General features: G+C 39.3%; 1 protein-coding gene across 3 annotated transcripts in view; it reads right to left on the bottom strand.

Moving 5' to 3' along the window:
- Positions 1-20,443, bottom strand: part of LRP1B (LDL receptor related protein 1B) — a 4,835,697-nt gene that overhangs the window by 614,175 nt on the left and 4,201,079 nt on the right. For all 3 annotated transcript variants that reach the window (XM_069616528.1, XM_069616527.1, XM_069616526.1), the window contains exon 67: positions 7,871-7,987. In XM_069616528.1, the coding sequence (XP_069472629.1) occupies positions 7,871-7,987 (117 nt within the window). The remainder of the gene's footprint in view (positions 1-7,870; positions 7,988-20,443) is intronic.

The following is a 20,443-nucleotide window of genomic DNA, read 5'->3' as shown; positions in this document are numbered from 1 at the left end:
TTTATTTATCCCATAGATTTTTAGAACTCTTCCAGATCACTAGCATGGTCTTCGTCCATGGTGAGTGGTGCCCACTGTACATTTTAAATCGCAACCAGACCATTAGCCATGCCTGTGGTTTTAATGCTTTCAGAACTCGCAATGTTTAAGGAAATGTGCAGTGAGACTAAATTATTTGCCATGGACCACACACTTTGGTTAAGCACCGTGCTCCAAGCTTTGCACACATTTGCATTGCTGGCATTTTGCCGCGAGCCGATTTGGCAGTTATTCTGCTGCAGCACCCATTTCAGCGCAACCTTTTTGGCATGAAAGACATTCCGGAGCCGTTATTTTGGTTCAAGTGGTGTTTGGATGTCGTTGACACTGCAGCCACATCTAAACACCCTCATGTTAAATAAAATCACAGGACTGCAATGCAACACACCTAGCCACCTCCAAGTTGCATTGCTTTTCTTTTAATTAAATTAAATTAGTGAAACAAAAAAAAAAAAACACATACAGCTTTGAACCCTGGTCTGCCAGAGTTCAAGGCCCAGCATTTAAACACAAGGCCACAATGGCTTGCTGCTTCATAAAGCATACAAGTAATCCTTAATCTATAAGTTAATGTGTTCAATGATAAAAGACTACGTATGAAACTTGTGAGAATCCAAATAATAACATAATTGTAGCATAATGGTTAAGTGCTGCATCTTGAACTCCTGCAAGCCAGGGTTCTCCAATGGGAGCGTTCAGCCTAGATGTGGATTTATTTATATTTCATTTTTTTCTGTTTTAGCATGTTGCCCAGAGACAATGTAGTCCTCTTTTTGAATATATGTGCAGTATAAGGGAGATTGTTTGGTGTGAGGGTGTGCATGCCATCTGATATGGTGTGCATGCAATGTGTGTATGTTTGATGTTAGTGTGTCTGTGTGTGTACCTGGTGTGAAGGTTTGTGTGAGGGATTGTATGTTCAGTCTGCATTTGCTCCGTGATGGCGAGTATTAGTGTACACCTATGTATGAATGTATATGGGCATTTTGACACATTGAGTCTGAGTTTTCAGTGGCAGTGTGTGTGGGTGTGTGTGTGGGTGTGCATGTCTCCATGTAATTCGGAAGATTCCATCCTATATTCGTGATTTCTCCTACACCTATAATTATTTGTGTTGAATTGCCGTAGGGGATCTCTGTAAGTTGTTAAAGGAGGAGGTAAATAGTGTAGAATCAGAAGAGCGGGAAAAAGTAAAATATGTTTTTCAGCTTGGGAAAGTGAGAATAAGGGGCTGGAGAGGAGTGTCCACTTGACCCTGCCCTTTTCAAAGTCTAAAAGTAGTGCAATATATTAAAGGAATAGTGTGGCAAACACCTCCATTGAGCTGCAAATAAAGTTTTGTTTGTGCTGGCTCACATGCAATGGAAGACACACAACTATCATTAACTTATTGATAGTGTAGCTCAAAAGACCTTCTTAAAATCATGCAGTGATTGGGTGAACATTTCCATGAAGGAGACCACATCGATAAAAAGGCATGGCTGTTAAGACTACGTAGTCCAGAGTGTTAACCAAAATATACTGTTTTAAATAAAAAATAAAAGCCTTGAAACATGGTGTGCCAGAGTTCAACCAGTGCACCAAAATTGCTTAGTGCTTCATGGTGCATACATTTCATAGTTAGCGTTCAATGTAATATGTACAATCGTAAAAGGCTAAGTATGAAACTTGTGAAAACCAAAACAATAAAATCATTGTAGCATAATGGTTAAGTTCTGCATCTCAAATTCTTGTAGGTCAGGTTTCTCAAAGGCAGTGTTCTACACAAATGTGTTGTTATTTCATTTTTTTAGTTTTATAATGTTGCCCAGAGAAGGTTCCATTCTGTTTTATAGTGTTGCAGTAAATAAATGTTTTCATGTTTAATACGTGTTCCATTTAGTAACAGCAGTGTAATAAATATCCCATTTTGTTTTATAATGTATGTATTTATTTATGTAGAATGTATAAAGCGCTAATTAAGGCCCAAAGGGTGTCTAGGTCTAATGTTGCAGTAAATAAATGTTTTTCACGTTTAATCCATATTACAAACTGCAAAGTGCCTGCTGGTTCATGCCAATTGCGACATCTCGTGCCAAAACATCCTTGCGCCAGGAGGTACAAAATGCAAAGTGCCTACAGTTCGTGCCATGCCAATTGCGACCTCTCACGACAAAACATCCTTGAGCTGAGAGGTCCATGTGCCCAACTGGCTGTGTCTAACTGCGCGGCCCCAATCGGGACCTGCAGCGGCTCCAAACCCCTTTTTTCCATAGCGAAAATCAAAAGCTGGTACCCATGAATATACACACAGTACTGCTTAACTTCAAAGTGAATAAGGGGCCATCCCCCTCAGGCCATGTTGCTCTAAGTGGTCTTGTAACTTATTAGTTACCATGTCCAGAGGATGCAGGCTTTTTCCTCACTTTGAAACAAAGCAGGGTCGGTCCTGGTAACTGCATGGGTGGGATACCAAGGTCACCAGTGATTTTTCACCCTCAATGTCACTGTAGCTGTAAAAATATCAATTTATTTTTATTATCTATAAAAAATTGTAGGCTTTGAGAACTTCCAATGTTTTTAGTTAATGCCCTGTATGATTAAATTGTTTGCAGAGGATCACACACTTTGGTTAAGCAGCATGCTACAAGACGGTCTCTTAGTGACTGATGTCATACATCCCACAATGCCAACGAATAACATTTAAGCAAGGCGTAAAAAGGGAAAAAAATTACCCACTGCAAAAATAACATATGCCCTGGTACTTTTGCCCCCACGGCGAAAATCAAAAGCTGGCACCCATGAACATATGTGCAGTAAGTGAATATATATCTTAAAGTGAAATATACAAATGTAGTTCAATAGACCTACTCCTTAGAGGAACGTGTACAAGACAACATAGCAGTGGATTTTAAAAAAAATCATGAACACTAGAAAAATAACCTGAGAGAGGAAATGTTCCAATAAATATACTGGAAAAGTATAAAAGGTCCTCACCTTTTAAACCCAGCAATCTGTCGTGAAATATTCCCTGGACAATTAAATGCCAATCCGAAACAAGTGCTGGTGGTCTTGTGAGTAAGTGTCTGCACTGGAAACATGACAACCTGAGTAAAATCCTGGTAGTCAAATACTTGAGCAAGCTTGCTAACTTCAAAGAAACCGAAGGGGTTGCGTCCGTCCTCTGAAAAAAAGTGATTCTGTCCACCCACATGAGTCCTTTACTGGTGCCAGTAAAATCAGCCTCAAACAGGGGAACATAACTGTACTAGTGTCCAGGATTGCACACACTCTTGCCACATTGTGGGCACATACTCATGACTTAATTTCATCTCACATTTCCCTTGCGCATCCCCATGTCTAGCTTTCAAAAATACTCTGCTTTATAAAGCTAACACTGAAAAGTACTCATACCATAGTGTTCTATGTGCTTTAAAACACTGCCAAATCCAATTCTTTTCAAAGCATCCTCATAATGGCAGATTTGTTCTGTTATTAACAGAGATAGGAATGTCACTATAACCCAATTGGTGCTAATATTTAGTTTGGGAAGTTCCACACTTTCTATATCTGTTGTAGTTATGATTCCTAGTGCCGGCATTCGGTGTAATGAATCCAATAGTCTGTTAAGATTCAGGAAGGGGCTCTCATCTATGGGGTCTATTTCTGTCAATTGCAACGTCCTTCCTATCGTATCAGTTTTAATTCCATACTGCTGTGGGAGAAGTTGCCTTTTTTCGGCTCTCTGTCGAGACGTCTGAAAACGTTATTACACAAGACTATTGAGTCTGATTCGACACATCTTTACTAACATTTGGGAAAAGGGTTTCCCATTGAGTACCCACATTATGACAGCCCCGAGTACTTCACTTACAGCTCAAGTACTCGACATTGGTTGCTTTCCCCACCCCCGCCTTCCGGAACATGTAACCATGTGTCCAGCATTCCATGTGTCAACTTTGTGGTTCTCACTGTATTCTGCTGATTATCTTTGGTGCATAAATCATATGCCTTTTCCTTAATAACACATCTTCTATGTGCCATACTTGTTTCTGCCAATGTCATTGCATTAGCTCTGGTTTTGTTCTTAGTGATGATAGGATGTTACTTTAGGATGTTCTTTTACTATTCCATTTACGCTGTTTGGTCTTTGCTTCTAACCAATTGTGTCATGGCTTGTGTCTGCTTTCTGGTGTCTTTTATTTCGATAATTCTTGCATCTTCCATCAAACCACCATTCACCGATGTTACTATTGTATCCATTTAGGAATGTTCTTCTAATCCTTCCATACTCGGCAAGAAAGTGCATTCACTACTTAAATCCATTCCACTATTTGCATAGCCTTCTTGGCTATTCATCAAGATTACATCAACAACCTGTGCTAACATTTGTTTTATAGTTTGTTTTTCATTCACCAGCGCAGAGCAAAGGTCAAAAATCGCATCTGCTGCCACTACTATGGTGTATAAAGTGGCTTCTTCTCAGGTTGTGTGGCCAAGAATGAAATATATATATTACTATAACTGACATGTTGTTCAGATTCAACAGCTAATTCACCTGTAATCCTTTCGAAAAGTGGTGATGATGAAAGGTTTGTGCTCATAATGATGTTTGTTTCTCACATATTTTCTAACTGTGCACCACACATGGGGTCGCTTTGTAGCCTCAAGCAGTGGTTTAGAATTGAGTTGCTATCAATCACCGATATTTGTATGGGGCAACTCATTGAAGGTTGCCTATTCGCAGTGTCATCAATTATGCCAGTCGAAATGGCTGATGTAGGAAATAAACCAGTTACTGATGCGTGTTCTCTATGTCCCACATTCTGATTACAGTGTTTTTTTCCGACTAGTCTTTGCTAAGAATTGTCCTTGCGATTTAGCAACTCGACTCTCCACAGTTTGGTATTCGCTCGGAAATGTAGGGTTTATGGGTTGGAAAGGGGGCGTTTAGAAACGTTTCGTTTGGCTATGCATCAGGACATTATTGTCATATTCAAAGTGATACTTCACACAAATAGCCTCCTTTGAAGACTAGGCAATGTTCTGATTAAATACCTGAATTAGCTCTGAAGTACTCACCGCCAAAGCTCACAGTAACAAAGGTGGTTCGTGTGTCATACCTATTTGCAACTGTATGCTAACTGCACATTTCCAGCACTTTGCTAGCACTTGAGGGCACCAGGGTTTTGCAGTTAGTGCTCCTCTTCACCAATCCTCCAAAAGTGTTCAGCCAAAAAAATAATATACCTAGCAGCAGACGGGTCACTTGCTAACTGTGCTTTTCCAGCAATTAACAAGAGTGTTCTCCACCAATGTATTCACTTCAGAGTGTTAATAAGTGGCATTACTCCCTTTGGTTCTAATGCTAGAGCTCTTATTAAACTGTTTCCATAAACAGCACACGATTAAACAACCTGCAAATCCAGTGTCGCCTGCTGTGTTGATTTCTTTGTCAACACTGCTGGGACATTAGAGCATAGGACATACTCATGATACAAACATGCACAAGGATGCCCCTCATCAACCATCTTCAATTCATCATGGCCACGAGGCTGCACTGTATTGAAGCCTTCCATCGCCCAATGGCAACTGCTTGTATTTGCTCCACATAGAATGCAAAGGCTTAGAACATAGTTTCTGACAAACCTAACGAGAATATAGGACAATACTTGTTAGCATAGCCCATTAATGTTATCTTTAATCTCTCTAAAAAAAAAAAAAACGCAACAGGTAAGTGTTTATATTGTGTACAAAGGTAGACAAGGCCGTATTGCGATGAATCCCTGCATTTGCAAGTTGGGATTGGTCCCTTTCCTAACTATTAATAAAATATATCTGAACAGTATAATTGGCACATATTACAATTTGCTACTTCGTACAGATAAGAATAAACCAACACCTCTATCAATGATTGCATAATGCTGGCCATGCTACCTTTCAATGCAAGACAAAAGGCCTCTTTCCATTTTATTCATCTTCAATGGTGAAAGCTGCGGGGTAGTACACTCCTACCTCATCGAACAGTCATTATACATTTTAAGAGATTGTATAAATCAAGTGTACATTAAATTGAGGTTTCCCAGATACAATTGCAGGCTTCTGGTTAATACAGTGTTATACAGTTGTATTACTTCGACATATAAAGTAATGTCTAACGTTGTTGAATGGTTTTATTAAATAGGGAAGAGGTTGGTGTCCCTTAAAGCCAAATGCGTGTACTGCTATTTCATTTGTATTTTAACATTGAAATACTGTCTACTTGGAAGCAACTATGTTCGAGTTTTGGTGTGGGGATTGTGTTCCTCTTCCATCTATGAAAGATACGCAAGTAGAAAATGGAGGGATGTCAATGTATTTATATGTCTTGCTTTCTGCATTTCCTCTTTGAATGTGTAGAAATCAAACAACCTGAAGAGGAATTGTAAAGTGACATGGAAGGCTATAAACCATGCACTGCAACAACACAAATGTGTAAGCGAAAATGTTCTCCTATACAATACTGCAGAGATCCGGTCACTATGACATATCATCACAGGGCCTGACTGGCAACCTATTGTCCAATGGGTAATTCCCATTGAAAATCACTGCGTGTATCAAGCCCACAGAGTGGTAAAATTTCCCAATAGTATATAATGCAGGGATGTATTCATAGTAATGCTTAGTCATGGTCACATTCTGCTGCTTGAGGTCGTGACACACGTGAAAAACACACACTTAATAGAAACATTATCACAGAGCTGACTCACATAAATCATAACAGTATTGCCAGCCATACCACAAGAATCCAAGATGGCACATTTAGAAATACTGCTTTACATAAACCCAATTGTGCACTGACATTCACTCTCTGTATCGCCAAGATGATGATTGCTAAGCATTGTAACACGTGTTACTATATTCTTTAAGCACACTGCACAGAAATAGGAAAGCAAGTTTCAGTTTGTTTCAACAGGATGAAAATAAAAAAATCTCTTATGGTCAAGGCTCTCCCTGGGGCATAGTGGGAGCACATTCTGTAACCGGCTGCCACTATAACAGTCCTTTAATGTGAATATATAATCATACATCATAAAGCAATTGATTGATGCCATTGGCACTCTCTGGAGTGATGAAAAAGCTCTAGCAGAAAGCAAAAGACCTCACTAACTACGCACATAAGTGGGAAAATGGCGCTCATACTTAGCTAATATACCATGATTTTCAATATCGGAAATACCGAAATGAAATTCAAATGGACTAAGTATAACATTATCGAAATTGCAAAGAGATGGAGCACAGTATGTACCTGCATTGTTGTTCTCCCTGTGCAATGGCATGATACAGTAAGGGCAGAAGGAACATAAGCTTTTAGTGAGGTCTTTGCTGTAAGATTAGATGCATGGTCCTGTATATTCAGAAAGGTTTTTCCCTTGTTCGCATGGGTCGCTTTACAATGCAAATGAACGTTGCTTGCTTCCATTACAGCACAGTGTGGATGCAGTGTGGATGCTGGGCCTGAGGTCACTGTCCACCGTAGATTTGGTTGTAAGCATGTTCTATCCCCTTCCCTGGGGTCAACTTTGTGTATGGACAAGAAGCATCTCAGAGGCACTCTGCATCGACACCCACTCACCAATCTAATATGATGAGCTGTGAAAGTGTGTTGTGTGTTCTGACGTACCACCACTGAAATGACAGTTTTTACAAGACACTTCTTTTTGCAATTGTGAAACCATTACATTGGAATTTGAACAGGTTTTTATAATAACATCCCAGGTACGAAAATGTACACTTCATGTTTTTAGAACAATAGTTATACTCATGTTCCTTCACAATAATTGCAGAGTAGGGAATGTCAAGGGTTACTTACTGCAGTTTTTTTCGTCTGAATTGTCCCCACAGTCATTTTGACTGTCACATCTCCAGTGATCAGGAATACAGTTTTTGTTTGTGCACTGGTACTCATGTGGTCCGCATGTCTTTTTATCTGTTTGAGAAAGAATTAGCGCGTAAACATGTGTCATTTAAGTATATTGAAAGCAGATTTTATTTAAGAAAAATATGTACGGTTAAACGTACTGTAAATGTTGTCATGAAAAGTAAAGCGAACATACAAAGTGTTACTACTCCAAGTAAACAGCAAATCAGCTCTGTAAATAATGTACATGGTTAGGAGGCTGATGCAATATAGGTCAACAAAATGATATCCTTGAATATGTGCTGAATGTGTAGAACGTTTAAACATGCACGCATGAGAACATTGCTATGGCAGATGTTGAGTGCACCCTGGGCATACAGAAAACGCCTATGCGTTTAAGGGTGGGCGACCCATTATTTATAAACCTGCAGGCCATGGGCTATTATGTTGCTGTTTCGTCCTCTGCGACCTTTAGACGCCCACTATTCATTGTAAAGGACACTCACCATGTCATTTATATTCTTTTAAAAACCTTTAGTTATTAATAGAATGGAATAAAAAGACCATGTTGAGCTTGTGGGATTTATTTGATGACGAGTTATTTATTTAAGCAGCATAATGATTGTGTGTAACTGTTTTCAATTACAGTGACACTCTTTATCACTGGGCCTCATTCCGAGTATGGCGGTAAGGGATAGCGGCCACCGCTAACGAGAGCGGTGGCGGTAATCCCTTACCGCCATACTCCGAGTTCCCTTAGCGCCATGGTGCTTTTAACACCTGCTTTTAGCAGGCGTTAAATACCATGGCGCTAAGGGACCTTGATGTTAATTACGCCACCGTAATTTACGGTGGCGTAATTGACGCCTTCCCCACTCCCATTATGCCCTATGGGGCAAGAATGGGAATGGGGAAGGGTAAATGGGGATTGGGGAATTACCGCCCCGCCAACCTTGGAATGGGGCGGTAATTCCGCCAACCACCAAGGCGCTGCCGGTCCGGGTACGGCGTCAACCAAGGCGTTAATAGCGCCATTGGTTAGCGCCGTACTCGGAATGAGGCCCACTGTGTCCTGTCCAATGATGTATGTTATATTTTCTTTAGCAGTGCTGTGGTCGGATAATGATACTCGTGTGATCAGCGCAAACACAAGTAGTATGAATTTCGTCAATGCAAAGACGTGCACAAGTGAATATTCGACGTGAAATCATCAAAGAAGGAGCACATACGTGGCGGCCAAGCAGTCAGAATACTAGTTACTGTAGTTGCAAAGCGTTTTTCATTGGGTTCTTCAAACTGAAAAAGGCTTTTGTAAATGACGTTAGTTTCCACGGCATTTGGCTTTGTGCAAGCAAGAAACTCGTGCATGAACACGTTCTATTACAGATGTGAATGCCAGACTTTACATTTAAGCTAAGACACACATTTGCAACAGACATTGTTTCATGCTGGCCCCGAGAAGACTGTAATCAATGCCATGTCATTTACTGATAATAATATTATTATACAATACAATAATATTATATGAATGAATAATTCAGTATGTGAATTACGTGATCATGTAGCATGCTTGGAAACGTGGATGCATTCCCTTGAGGAATGAAGTAGTTAATAACTCCTGACGTTTCAAAAATGATGACATTGCATGTATCACATGGACACAATGGTATACAAGCTATCGACTATATGTCATATGAAAATGTGAAACCATATCAGGTAAAGAATTGAGTAGCAAGAGCCCACTCACCCACATCCATATGTTGCAGCTGCATTGCATTTCCTAAGGTACCATCTAGAGGAAGGAAAGTGGCATCATTGGAATTGAGGCACCAAAAGGAAATGGAATGCAGCTGAGTACTCAAAGGAAAATATAAGTACATTCTAACAAGCCATAGTTAAAAAAGATACTTGCCAGAAAGTTCAAGTTCATTCTTTTCCTTGCTATTGACCTTTAACAAACACCCTCAATCGTTTTAGGTAAAGTACTCATTAAGAGCAAGCATATATTGTGTTGGGGGTGTGCACAGACTATAAAAGGAATAGATTTTGAGTAACAGGCTTTATGTGATTATAAACTAGAGAAGAAACAATTGAGATATACATGTGAATAGAAATAGGTGGGAATTGTTGGAAACTGATTGGCCAGTTCGCTATGATATTGGTGCATTCTGAGATGATTGGATGCATTATAAGGTTTATAGGCTGGATAGTCTGGTCTATCCTGCCACCCCTACCATAGCTCCCCAAATTGAGGATCTACATATTATCTTTTGAAGAGCATAACATCAGTGAAAGTGCTTGGTAGCAGGGGCAATCTAAGATTGGGGTAATTTAAAAGCCATAAGTAATCAAGTGTTGTAATTTCCCTTGATGACATCGATTATTTTTGTTTTATTAGTATCGAGGCATACCAGGTGGTTTGATATCCTAATCCTAATATCCTAATATTTAATGAGTAAACCACTTCACAAATATTCTTTTGTGGGAGCAGTGAGGATACAAGCACTGCAGAACCTTCTTCAATTTTAAATACTGAACACCACAATGTTACCAAAAACTAAGGTGGGGACCCCTACTCAGTTTGGCGCAGCTGACCTCCGTGTTGCTGTTCCTCGCGTTGTTCCTCGCAGGCAAGGCTCTTGACCTTGAAGCAAGCACTAAGTCAATAACAGTTGGTCGAATTCTGCAGTGGGGAAGCACGTGTGCCTTGGTTTGCTAGATGCTTAGTGAAGGAATTGAATTTAGCAGAAAACTTTGCCTCTGAAGTGGAACTAGAAAATGTGTATTTACTCACGGAACGCTAGTGAGAAGACACAGTGGGAAACCATGAGAATTGGAACTTTTTTGCAAAGCAGCAATAAGAGTTTTCAAAAAGGACGTTTAAAGCATTGATAAAGCCTTTGAATAAGTCTACTCATCCTGAAGATGACATTGACCAATGGTTATGAAAAATCTGGCCAATTGATGTCAAGTCGAAACTATACAAAAGGAAATTCAATGATGAGAGGAATACTACTAGAATAATCTTGGATACTTGTAGTTGATGTATAATGGTGGACTGACAAAGTAGGAATATTACTACTGCAAAAGTTATTTAGAATGTCTTTATACAAACCAGATTTGGTGGTGAAAATGAATGGTTGAATTGTGTATTAGTGATATATGTACAGGAGAAATGTTTACACCAAAATGCGTTATTTGCACAAAACCACTTTTGTTTACTAAAAATATATGTTTCGTGGAAATTAATTATTGTTTTATAACTGTTTAGAAATGATGTATTTCATTCCCTGAGTGTGTTTTTCAGCACATAAGGCATCCTATTTGTTTAGTACACCACAATATTACCACAATATTACCTACAATATCCCTTGACATAAGCATACAGTGCTAAACGTTTCTCTCAGTGAGGGGTATCTTTAAGCAATGAAACACATTTAATCTCCACTTATTTATGAATCACTTTATGAAAGTTGGTGATGATGGGAACGGGGAATCTGTTATATGCTTAGATTCTTTTTTGAAAAGCCCTTCTTATGCTCTGCAGCAAGCAACCATAGGAATACATATAATAACCCAGTAAAACATAAGTCTAAAGGATCAGGGCTCTTATACATATATATATATATATATGTATATACATATATATATATATATGACCTCTTGGATGAAGATCATATAATCTTATGGGCTCAACTGTTACAACTATGTGAATGACACTCAAATCATATACAGAATTACAGACAACAGAAACTCCAGCACCTTCTCAGCAACGCTCTCAAGCAAATAAATTAATGGATGATGGGCAACTACCAAAAACTAAATTCTGACAATACAGAAATAATATTTCACCTCACACTGGACCTGCATTACCTCTACCATGGATTTTTTAAAATGAGCAACTGCCCTAAACCATCTAAAGTGATCAAAAACTGAGGCAAACTGGTGAGCAATAGACTTGCGCTGGAACCTCAAGTTAACACAACAGTAATAAGGTGTTCCTACAATCTCTGCTTTGTCTGTTGGATTATTACCTACCACTCCTTAACATACAGAGGGCTGGCTGTCATCTCCCGGATTCTTTCAAGAATCATCTATGCAAAAACATGTACCTAGGTATGCCGGACTAGCTCCCCAAAAACTTTGAAAGATCCAAAACACAGCAGTCAGGACCTTACTCAGACTCAACAGTAGGGAACACATAACACAGCTATAAGAGCATTTCACTGACTACGAATCAACAATATATATATATATATATATCCAGTTTAAGACCCTATGCATTGCTCACGGAGCACTTGAAGGTCAAGTAGCAGTATTCCTGCAAAGCAAATTCTCACTCTACCAACCAACCAGAAACATATTATCGAAAAACTCCATATGCACAGAGAGCAGAAGTTTCTGCAGAGAAATACATGGATTTCCTGCCTTTTCTACTATGCTGGCCAAACATTTATTTATTTATATTTATTTATTACATGTGTTACACGCCCATACTTTTAGGTATCACGGCGAGGTTGCAGATCAAAGTTAGCATATTACACACAATAGTTCACATAATGCACAATACAGTCATTCACAAAAATGATTATATTTAGTTACATACAAGTGGGTGAAGCAGGTTGCATGCAGCCTATTTAAACCTGCTCAAGACCGTTGTCCTTTCTACTATTTGAAGAGCCAAGTTTTGAGTGATTTTTTTTTTTAATTCAGAGAGGGAAGCTTATCTTTGATGCTGTTGGGGAGGGAGTTCCAATGTTTGGGGGCTAAATATTTGAAGCTGCTGCCCCCTGCTTTAGGATTGTTGTATCGGGTATCTCTAGAAGTCGGAGGTTGTTAGACCTTACTATTCTTATGAATACTTTATTTTGTATGGATTTGCTTACGTATTTGGGAGCTGTTTCCTGGTGGCATTTGTAGGTTATGCAGAGTGTTTTAAATATGATTCTTTCTGCTACAGAAAGCCAGTCGTGATTTTTCCTGATCTTAGATATATGGTCTGATTTCTTGATGCCTAAAGCTGCGCTTAGAGCTTTATTTTGTATCAGTTGTAATATTTTTAAGTTAGATTTAGAGGTACCTAAAAGTAAAACATTACAATAGTCAAGTCGTGAGAGAATCAGTGCTCTCACCAAGGTGACACAGTTGGTAGGGGTGAGGAATTGTCTGCTTAGTGAGATTAGTTTTGCTGTGTATGCTGTGGTGGATGTGAGGCTGCTGATGTGTTTAGTCATAGAAAGATTGGCATCCAAGTAAACTCTTAGGGTTTTTACTTGATTCAAGACTGGTATGGTGGTACCATCAATGTTGATGGTTGCATAGTCAGGGTGGAGGGTACTAATGTTGGTTTGGGAGCCCACTATCAAAATGTTGGTCTTCTCATCGTTGAGACAAAGGCTATTTAGAGCCATCCAGTTTTGGATAATGGCATAGATTTTATTAATGAGTAATGTGTCATGTGAGTAGTTACCTGAGAGTGGGATAAGGATCTGGGTGTCATCTGCAAAGTTGGTGTAGATGACACCCATATCATCTAAGGCTGAGAATAGGCGTTTAGTGTATGCATTGTAAAGTGTAGGTGCAAGGCAGGAGCCTTGTGGCACTCCAATGGGGACAGGGATGGGGTCAGCTGCTTCCTTACCTATGATAGCTCTGGACGTTCGGCCAGCTAGGAAGGATTTAATCCACATGGTTGCATCCATGGAGAAGTTGAAGTCATTAGCTAAGGTAGTACATAGTTTATCATGATCCACTAAATCAAACGCAGCCGAAAGGTCTAATAGCAGAAGAATACATAGCTTACCTGAGTCTCTAATAGTATCCATTTGAACTTTGAGGTCCAGTAGCGCTGTTTCGGTACTGTGTTTTGGCCTAAATCCGGATTGTCTTGAGCCGAGAAGTTGGTTATTTTCTGAGAGGGATTGTACTTCATTATACGCTATTTTATCAATGATTTTGAGAAGAAAGGGGACTGTTGTTGTTGGCCGGTAATTTGTGGGCACTGTAGGGTCTAAGGAAGGCTTCTTAAGCAGTGGGGTAACCCATGCTTCTTTGATACTGATTGGAACCAGATTGGCTTTGAATGAGGCATTAACGAAATTGGTAATAATGGGTGTGAGTGCATGGGCACAGGATTTAACTATGAGAGCTGGGACGGAGTCTCCCTTGCCGTTGGAAGCTTTCAGTTTGGATATGGTGTCACAAACTTATTTTGGGGAGACCGAAGCGAAGGCAAACAGTGGGCTGGAATTAGTAACGAGGTTAGTAGGGTGTTTGTCATTGGTAGGTTTACTTGCTAGCAGATCCTTTTTGGTGGTAATGTTAGTTTGCAGTAATTTAATTTTGGTTGCTAGAGCATCTTGTATGGTAGTACACAATTATTTACTTGGTTTAGTAGGGTTGGTAATGGAGATTGGGTTTTCCAATTCTATCAGGATGGAAAATAATTCTTTGGAATCAGAGGCTGCGTTATTGATCCGTGTATTATAAGCATTTGCTTTGGTTGAAATTATTGCTGATTTGTAGTTTTTGTTAGACAATAGGAAGGCGGTTTTGGATTTTTCCTGAGGACATGTTCCAAAGCGCGTTTCTTTCTTCTGACATCGACTAAGTCATCGTTAAACCAGAAACAAGACCGTTTATTGTTGCATTTCGTTTTGGTGTTTAGGGGAGCTACGGCATTGATGGTAGAAGTAAGACAGTTTTTGTAGATATCCGGTAGGAGACATGGGTTATCACTGGTGATTGATTGTGTGTCTAGGACTGTATTTAGTATAGGGCTGATATTATCTGATGTGAGCTTACGAAGAATTCTAACTTCATAGGTGTGATTAGGTTTCTGTTCAGTGGGGAGTGGTTCATCAGTAATGATGGTGAACTGAATGTGGAAGTGATCTGTCCAGCTAAGTGGAGATATAGAGTCAATAACAATGGTGGAATTGTGCGTGAGGATCCAGTCGAGGGTTCTGCCCTTGATGTGGGTGGGGGCGTTAACATGTTGTGTAAAGCTCATATCCTTGAGAACGTGCTACCAAGTGTCCACACCCAAAAGAAACACCTGAAGTTCAGGAAAAGTCTATAAACACCCATCTCATCAATGCTCAACAGAATTAAAGTTTAACCTACACCCATCAAGCAATAAAAACAATACTCATCAGTTTCATTTTCATGTGCAGACACTACATAAAGGAACAACATATATCACATGTCACTCATGACACTAAATCTGCTGAAAGACATCCCAAGGCACTGTCTCCCAGAATATCTATATCTCAACATAGGGCATATGCATGCATTAACCTTTAAAGCCAGCCTAAAGAACACTCCACATTTAAACTAGCCCTCATTTTCTCTCCAACCTACTCACCAAACATGTATGCAACTCCTCGTACTTTAATCATCGCACATGTACACCTCTAACTACTGGCATAATCAGCCTCTGGCTAAAGCTTTTGAAGACTACAACACTTAACAACTAAAAATCTTACAAGCACGCAGATCTCAGGGTACTTCCTATCTGCAACATCAACATAAAGCACTACAATCTTGTCTTTTCCTCTCCTCCCAAATAACCAAACCACCATCTTGCTTCCAAATTCATCAAAGCACCTGGAGACCATGCAAATGGCAGTGGTGTGTGATATAAATCCTAATAACACAACATGACAAAATATAACAAAATGATATATTGATAACATGATCAGTAGTTTCCTCTACTGGTTGTTTATCTATTCTTTTGATTCAATAGTATTCTATCTATATTGACAATACACGTTTTATGTTTAATACATTCAAAACTAAGGCCCCTACAGCCTATCTTTGTTAATGCTCACTTGGTAGACAGTTGAATTAGCTTCACTGATAAAGTGTTAATGGGAATAATAATAGTATGCTCTGTTCTGTTAAAGAGCATTGCACTATATCCTGACATTATACTCTAAACCAGTCAAGGTTATGCTTTGTTCTACAAATGGAGAGAAACAGTGTAGTATTTTGGTGCAATCACTTTGTTACACCATATTCCATACATAAAGGGTGATATATGTATAGCTTAAACATCAAAGATTAACCATGTGCAACTTTTGTTGAAACTCCACTTTTTATACAATAGAACCTTGTAAAGAACAGTAAAAATGCAAAGAGCAAAGCACAAATATTGAATCTTTCTGGACCAGAATCAGGCATTGCATTACCAAAGTCCTATTAATTTCTAAACCCAGTGAAAATATGTCTGATAAGGTTATTTTATAAGAAGGCACTTATTAGAATGTGTCAACACACAATGTGTACCATGGTAAAAAAGAGAAATACAAAGAATTACAATGTAGACAATTCAGTTCTTTGCTCTTGTACGATTTCTGACAGGAGAGTGAACCAAATATATACATATGACAGTGCAAAGGGTGGGTCTGGTGGTAAAGATTTAATAGCATGATTCAGAAATTATTATTGTTCAAGATTAGAAAGCATATGCTATCTGCTGAGGGTGGTCTAAAGGGATCTTTCAATTAATTCCTAAGGGACACAGATTAAGAATATTATATTTTGGTGGAGAATAATGGATTACATTTTCATACAATTCCTGGATTTCTTTAATTATTTTAGCAACACAATTAGTGTCATTTATTATGTCAAAGCACTCCTTTCAGTTTATATTGGTTTAAATAACTGCTCCACCCATAATTCAATATTGAGTTCATTGGTAGATTTGCATTGATGCAAACATATCTTTTTAGACACCATCAATCATTTTATCACACATTCCCTTTTTTTAAAGGTACACACGCACTGCAAATGTAGTAGTTATGGAAAGGGTTAAATCCTCAAAGCTTTTGATATCAAATGCCGAGCTACATGTGTTTTTTTTTTTTAAATGTAGTGCTATTTCAGCAACCGATTAGGAGGCTGCAGTATACCTATATGTATATTTTCACTGTTCATTCTTAAATGCATCATTTGTTCAGTAGATTCCCATTTTCTTTTCCCAAATTACCTATTAACTTTCACCAGCTCCAATCTGAGCCTGATGTTTTGTAAACACTCCTCATAATTATTTAGTTTAATCTTCATGGAAAAATTAACTGATTCCTGGGAAATGTAGTCCTTGAAGTCAGGATTATAAATGAAGGACACTGAACAAAAAGACATTCAGAAACTTCCAGACAAGACATTATCCTATTTCAGTTGGGATAGGATAGGAAGGTGAGGATAGCCAAGTGGTAGCGGGGGAGATAGAGCAGCAGGTCTATGTGTGGGGAAGAATGACATATTTATGACTTTCTTCTGGAGACCATAACTGGAGTGCCCTGATCTCTCCCCTGGGGATTTAGAGCCCTGTTCACTCTCTCATGTCTTTACTGTACCACACCAGACTTCTGGATAGATTACAAATGTGGTCCTCTTCTGTTACACATTTCCTCTTCTGGGGTCACAGTCACTCTCACACTTATTACTTCTCACCCCTCCCATCTCTTGGGTAAATGGTTGTTATTGTTGTCACAGGGGGCTCTCTTCACCCTCGCTGAAGCCCACCCCTCTTTTGTAGTATCGGGGGATCCCCTATTCCTCAATGGAGGGCACTGTTCCCCTCGGTTTCTTAGCCTCACCGTAGCACACCCCATTTGTGAGGCTCATAGGGGTGCTCTGCCCCTTACTGGAACACAGCCGACTTCTGTGAATCAGGGGGATCTTCCCCCCTGACCTGTGCAGACTTCAAGTTTGGGGTTTAGTCAAGCTCTCCTCCCCTAACCCCCTCTTCTAGGGCCCACGGGAATTGTCTCCTTCTGACTGGAGAAGACCCATGTTTTGTTGCTGCATGGGCGTTTTATCCCTCCCGGGAGCACACCACTCTTCTGGGTTTCAGGAAATGCCTCTCCCCCTCACAGGAACAGAACACTTTTTTGGAGCTCAAGTGTGTTTATCTACTCCTACTTTGAGCTCACCCTCACTTTGAGTTCATAGGGCTTTTATCACCCTCACTGGAGCACACTCCCCTCCTGGGTTCAAGGGGACCCCAGCCCTGGTACACTCCCACTTCACCAGCAAACACCTTTTCACAGCTCCTAGCCCAAATACACTGTCTGTGTCCCTTGACCCTAGTTTCAAAGCACTCACCATTTACCCATTGGCTGAAGAAAACTTCCAAAGGCATTGTTTTATTGGCTTTTAATTCCAAGCCAGGAGAAAAAGGTATTTAACAGGCTTACTACATTTTGGGTGTCTTTAGGTTTGTTTCCAAATGCAAGATCTGTTTTTTGTCTGCTGATCTGCTCCTTCCCTGCCTTCTGGCTGTCCCCATGCATGGACTTCCATTTTTGTTGGTGTTACATGGTTAAAAGGCCATCGCAATGGACATGAAAAGCTGTACTTTGTTCCACCTTTACCAAATTGTTTTCTGTTAGGGAAAATGGAAGGACGACTTTCTCTTGATAAATTCTGCAGCCTCAGGGGATAGAGAAAAACATTCTAATTCACACATGCTGCTGTTAGGACAGAGATGGATGGCATTATTTAGGTTTTTCCCTTTAAGGAACCACAGCTGCTGACTAAGACAGACATGTCTTTCAATATACTAGTGTTCCCCTATAGCCTATTTTTCACTGAATACCCCATAGACACTCTGGAATCTTCTCTGGGGTTTTCAACTTCTAAACCTGATGCTTCTTGGGAGGTGCAACTTGGAATGACCTGATTCTTTCAAACATGGTTGTTTCTAACTAGTCGCTTTCTCATGGTATTTGGTCCTGACAGTCCTCCCGATTAGTCTCAGGATCGGATTTAATGTTGGCACACTGGATAAGATTAATTATGCGTCTTGGTGTCAGTTTAATTCCAGAAATAAGGGAACACATTTGCTCATCTATTGTAAAGAAGACACTGGATCATCATTTTCAGTCATGATCCACTATTTGAGGAGAAAATAACAGGATACAGATAGTGAACTAGGTCACCTGAAATACATTGTAAATCTTGGTCCTGGTTGTTATCTTGTAAGAAGTTTAGGTACATGATTACAGATGTTAAACATAACACATTAAAAATAATATGATCTAAAGGCATATTCATGTGTGTTTAACTATTAATACATCTTATCCTGGGAAGGTAGAATATCTATGGAAATAATCCACATAGGAAACCATGCATTACGTTGGCATTGACAGAATGATTAAATCATGAGTACTGCAAAAATCCAATTTCTGCTGGACTATCTCGTAGCAAAGAATTTGTGAGTGAATTGAAGTACTGAAGTTACAGTTCACTGAGGATAATTTAAGATAAGTATGACTTGTAGCAGTCTGTTGAGAGATGCAACCACTATAAACTTTCAAAACACCTACATGTCACATTTCTGCTTCTTAGATAAGTGAATTTGGAACACATTTCATTGTGTCTTAATATTCCTCAAAGTTCCATGTATTCCACCAAATATAGTCTTTCTATTTGCTAACAGTTAAACAAAATGTGCAAGGTGGTGTTTGAAAAACTATATAGGGAAAAATGGGCTCAGCACCAAACAAGAGAAAATGATATAAAGCAAGATGGAGCAAGTACAGGGGAGCAGATACATGTACAAAAGTATGTCCAGTTCAGTAGAAAGGACCATGGGGAAAGATACTCCAGAATGAATTGGAAGTGGGACAGTAATATATTATTGAGGCAGTCCTCAGTCCTAGGGTTTTTCACCAGGGTGCACTGACCATATGTTTTGATGCTAAGCCAAGTGTTGCTGAGAGTCCAACAATGTATAATTATTAGTCCTCGAAGAGCAACTCCTTCTTTTCAAGTTTGATTTTTGTAATTTATTTTTTCATTAAGTGCAAAAAATCATTATTCTCAAATGATCTCAAACCTTTCTGTTTGGAGGTATGTTTGGTTTTCTTGTTTTACAAGATTCCTATAAAAGTTAACATTGTCTCTTTGGTCATCCATGTAACCATCATTTCCACAAAATGTATCTATTTTGGTCCCCACCAGAATGACCAATTCTCATTTTCATGTACAAAATGAATGATCTGTGTCAAATTGTTTCCAGGTTTCCAGGTTATCTTAGTTCATCTACAATGGACGTTTATAGCTTATGCGGGATTCTCCAGGTCAGAGAGGATCAGCAACATTTCATCATTATATACAAGAGCATTGTTTTCTAAAAGTAATGAGTATAACTTGAATAGAAGAGTACATACCAGCCAGCTGCTCAGACTGTGTGTTTCCTATAAGAATGACAATAATATCTACTAATGCTGTTGAATTCAATGAGAAATAATGCATGACATATAATAAAGGATGCATGCAGTGTGTTTTGTGGAGCAAGGAGTGAAGTGCTGAAGCTGCGGTCTATTTCACAATTTTCTGGGAGTCTGCTTACTATCTCTACAAACTGTAAAGTAGGCGGACCTTAAAAGCCTAATCCAACACGTAGCGCGCATTGTGGCAAGTTTATTTTCGTGGACCAATGAGTGAAGTACAGAAGCTGCAGTCTGTTTGTCAATTTTCTGGGAGTCTGCTTACTATCTCTACTAGATCTAC

Source organism: Ambystoma mexicanum, chromosome 9 (assembly GCF_040938575.1).
Source record: "Ambystoma mexicanum isolate Mex_15411 chromosome 9, UKY_AmexF1_1, whole genome shotgun sequence".
Classification (NCBI taxonomy): Eukaryota; Metazoa; Chordata; class Amphibia; order Caudata; family Ambystomatidae; genus Ambystoma; species Ambystoma mexicanum.
This window is presented reverse-complemented; position numbering and strand designations above follow the sequence as displayed.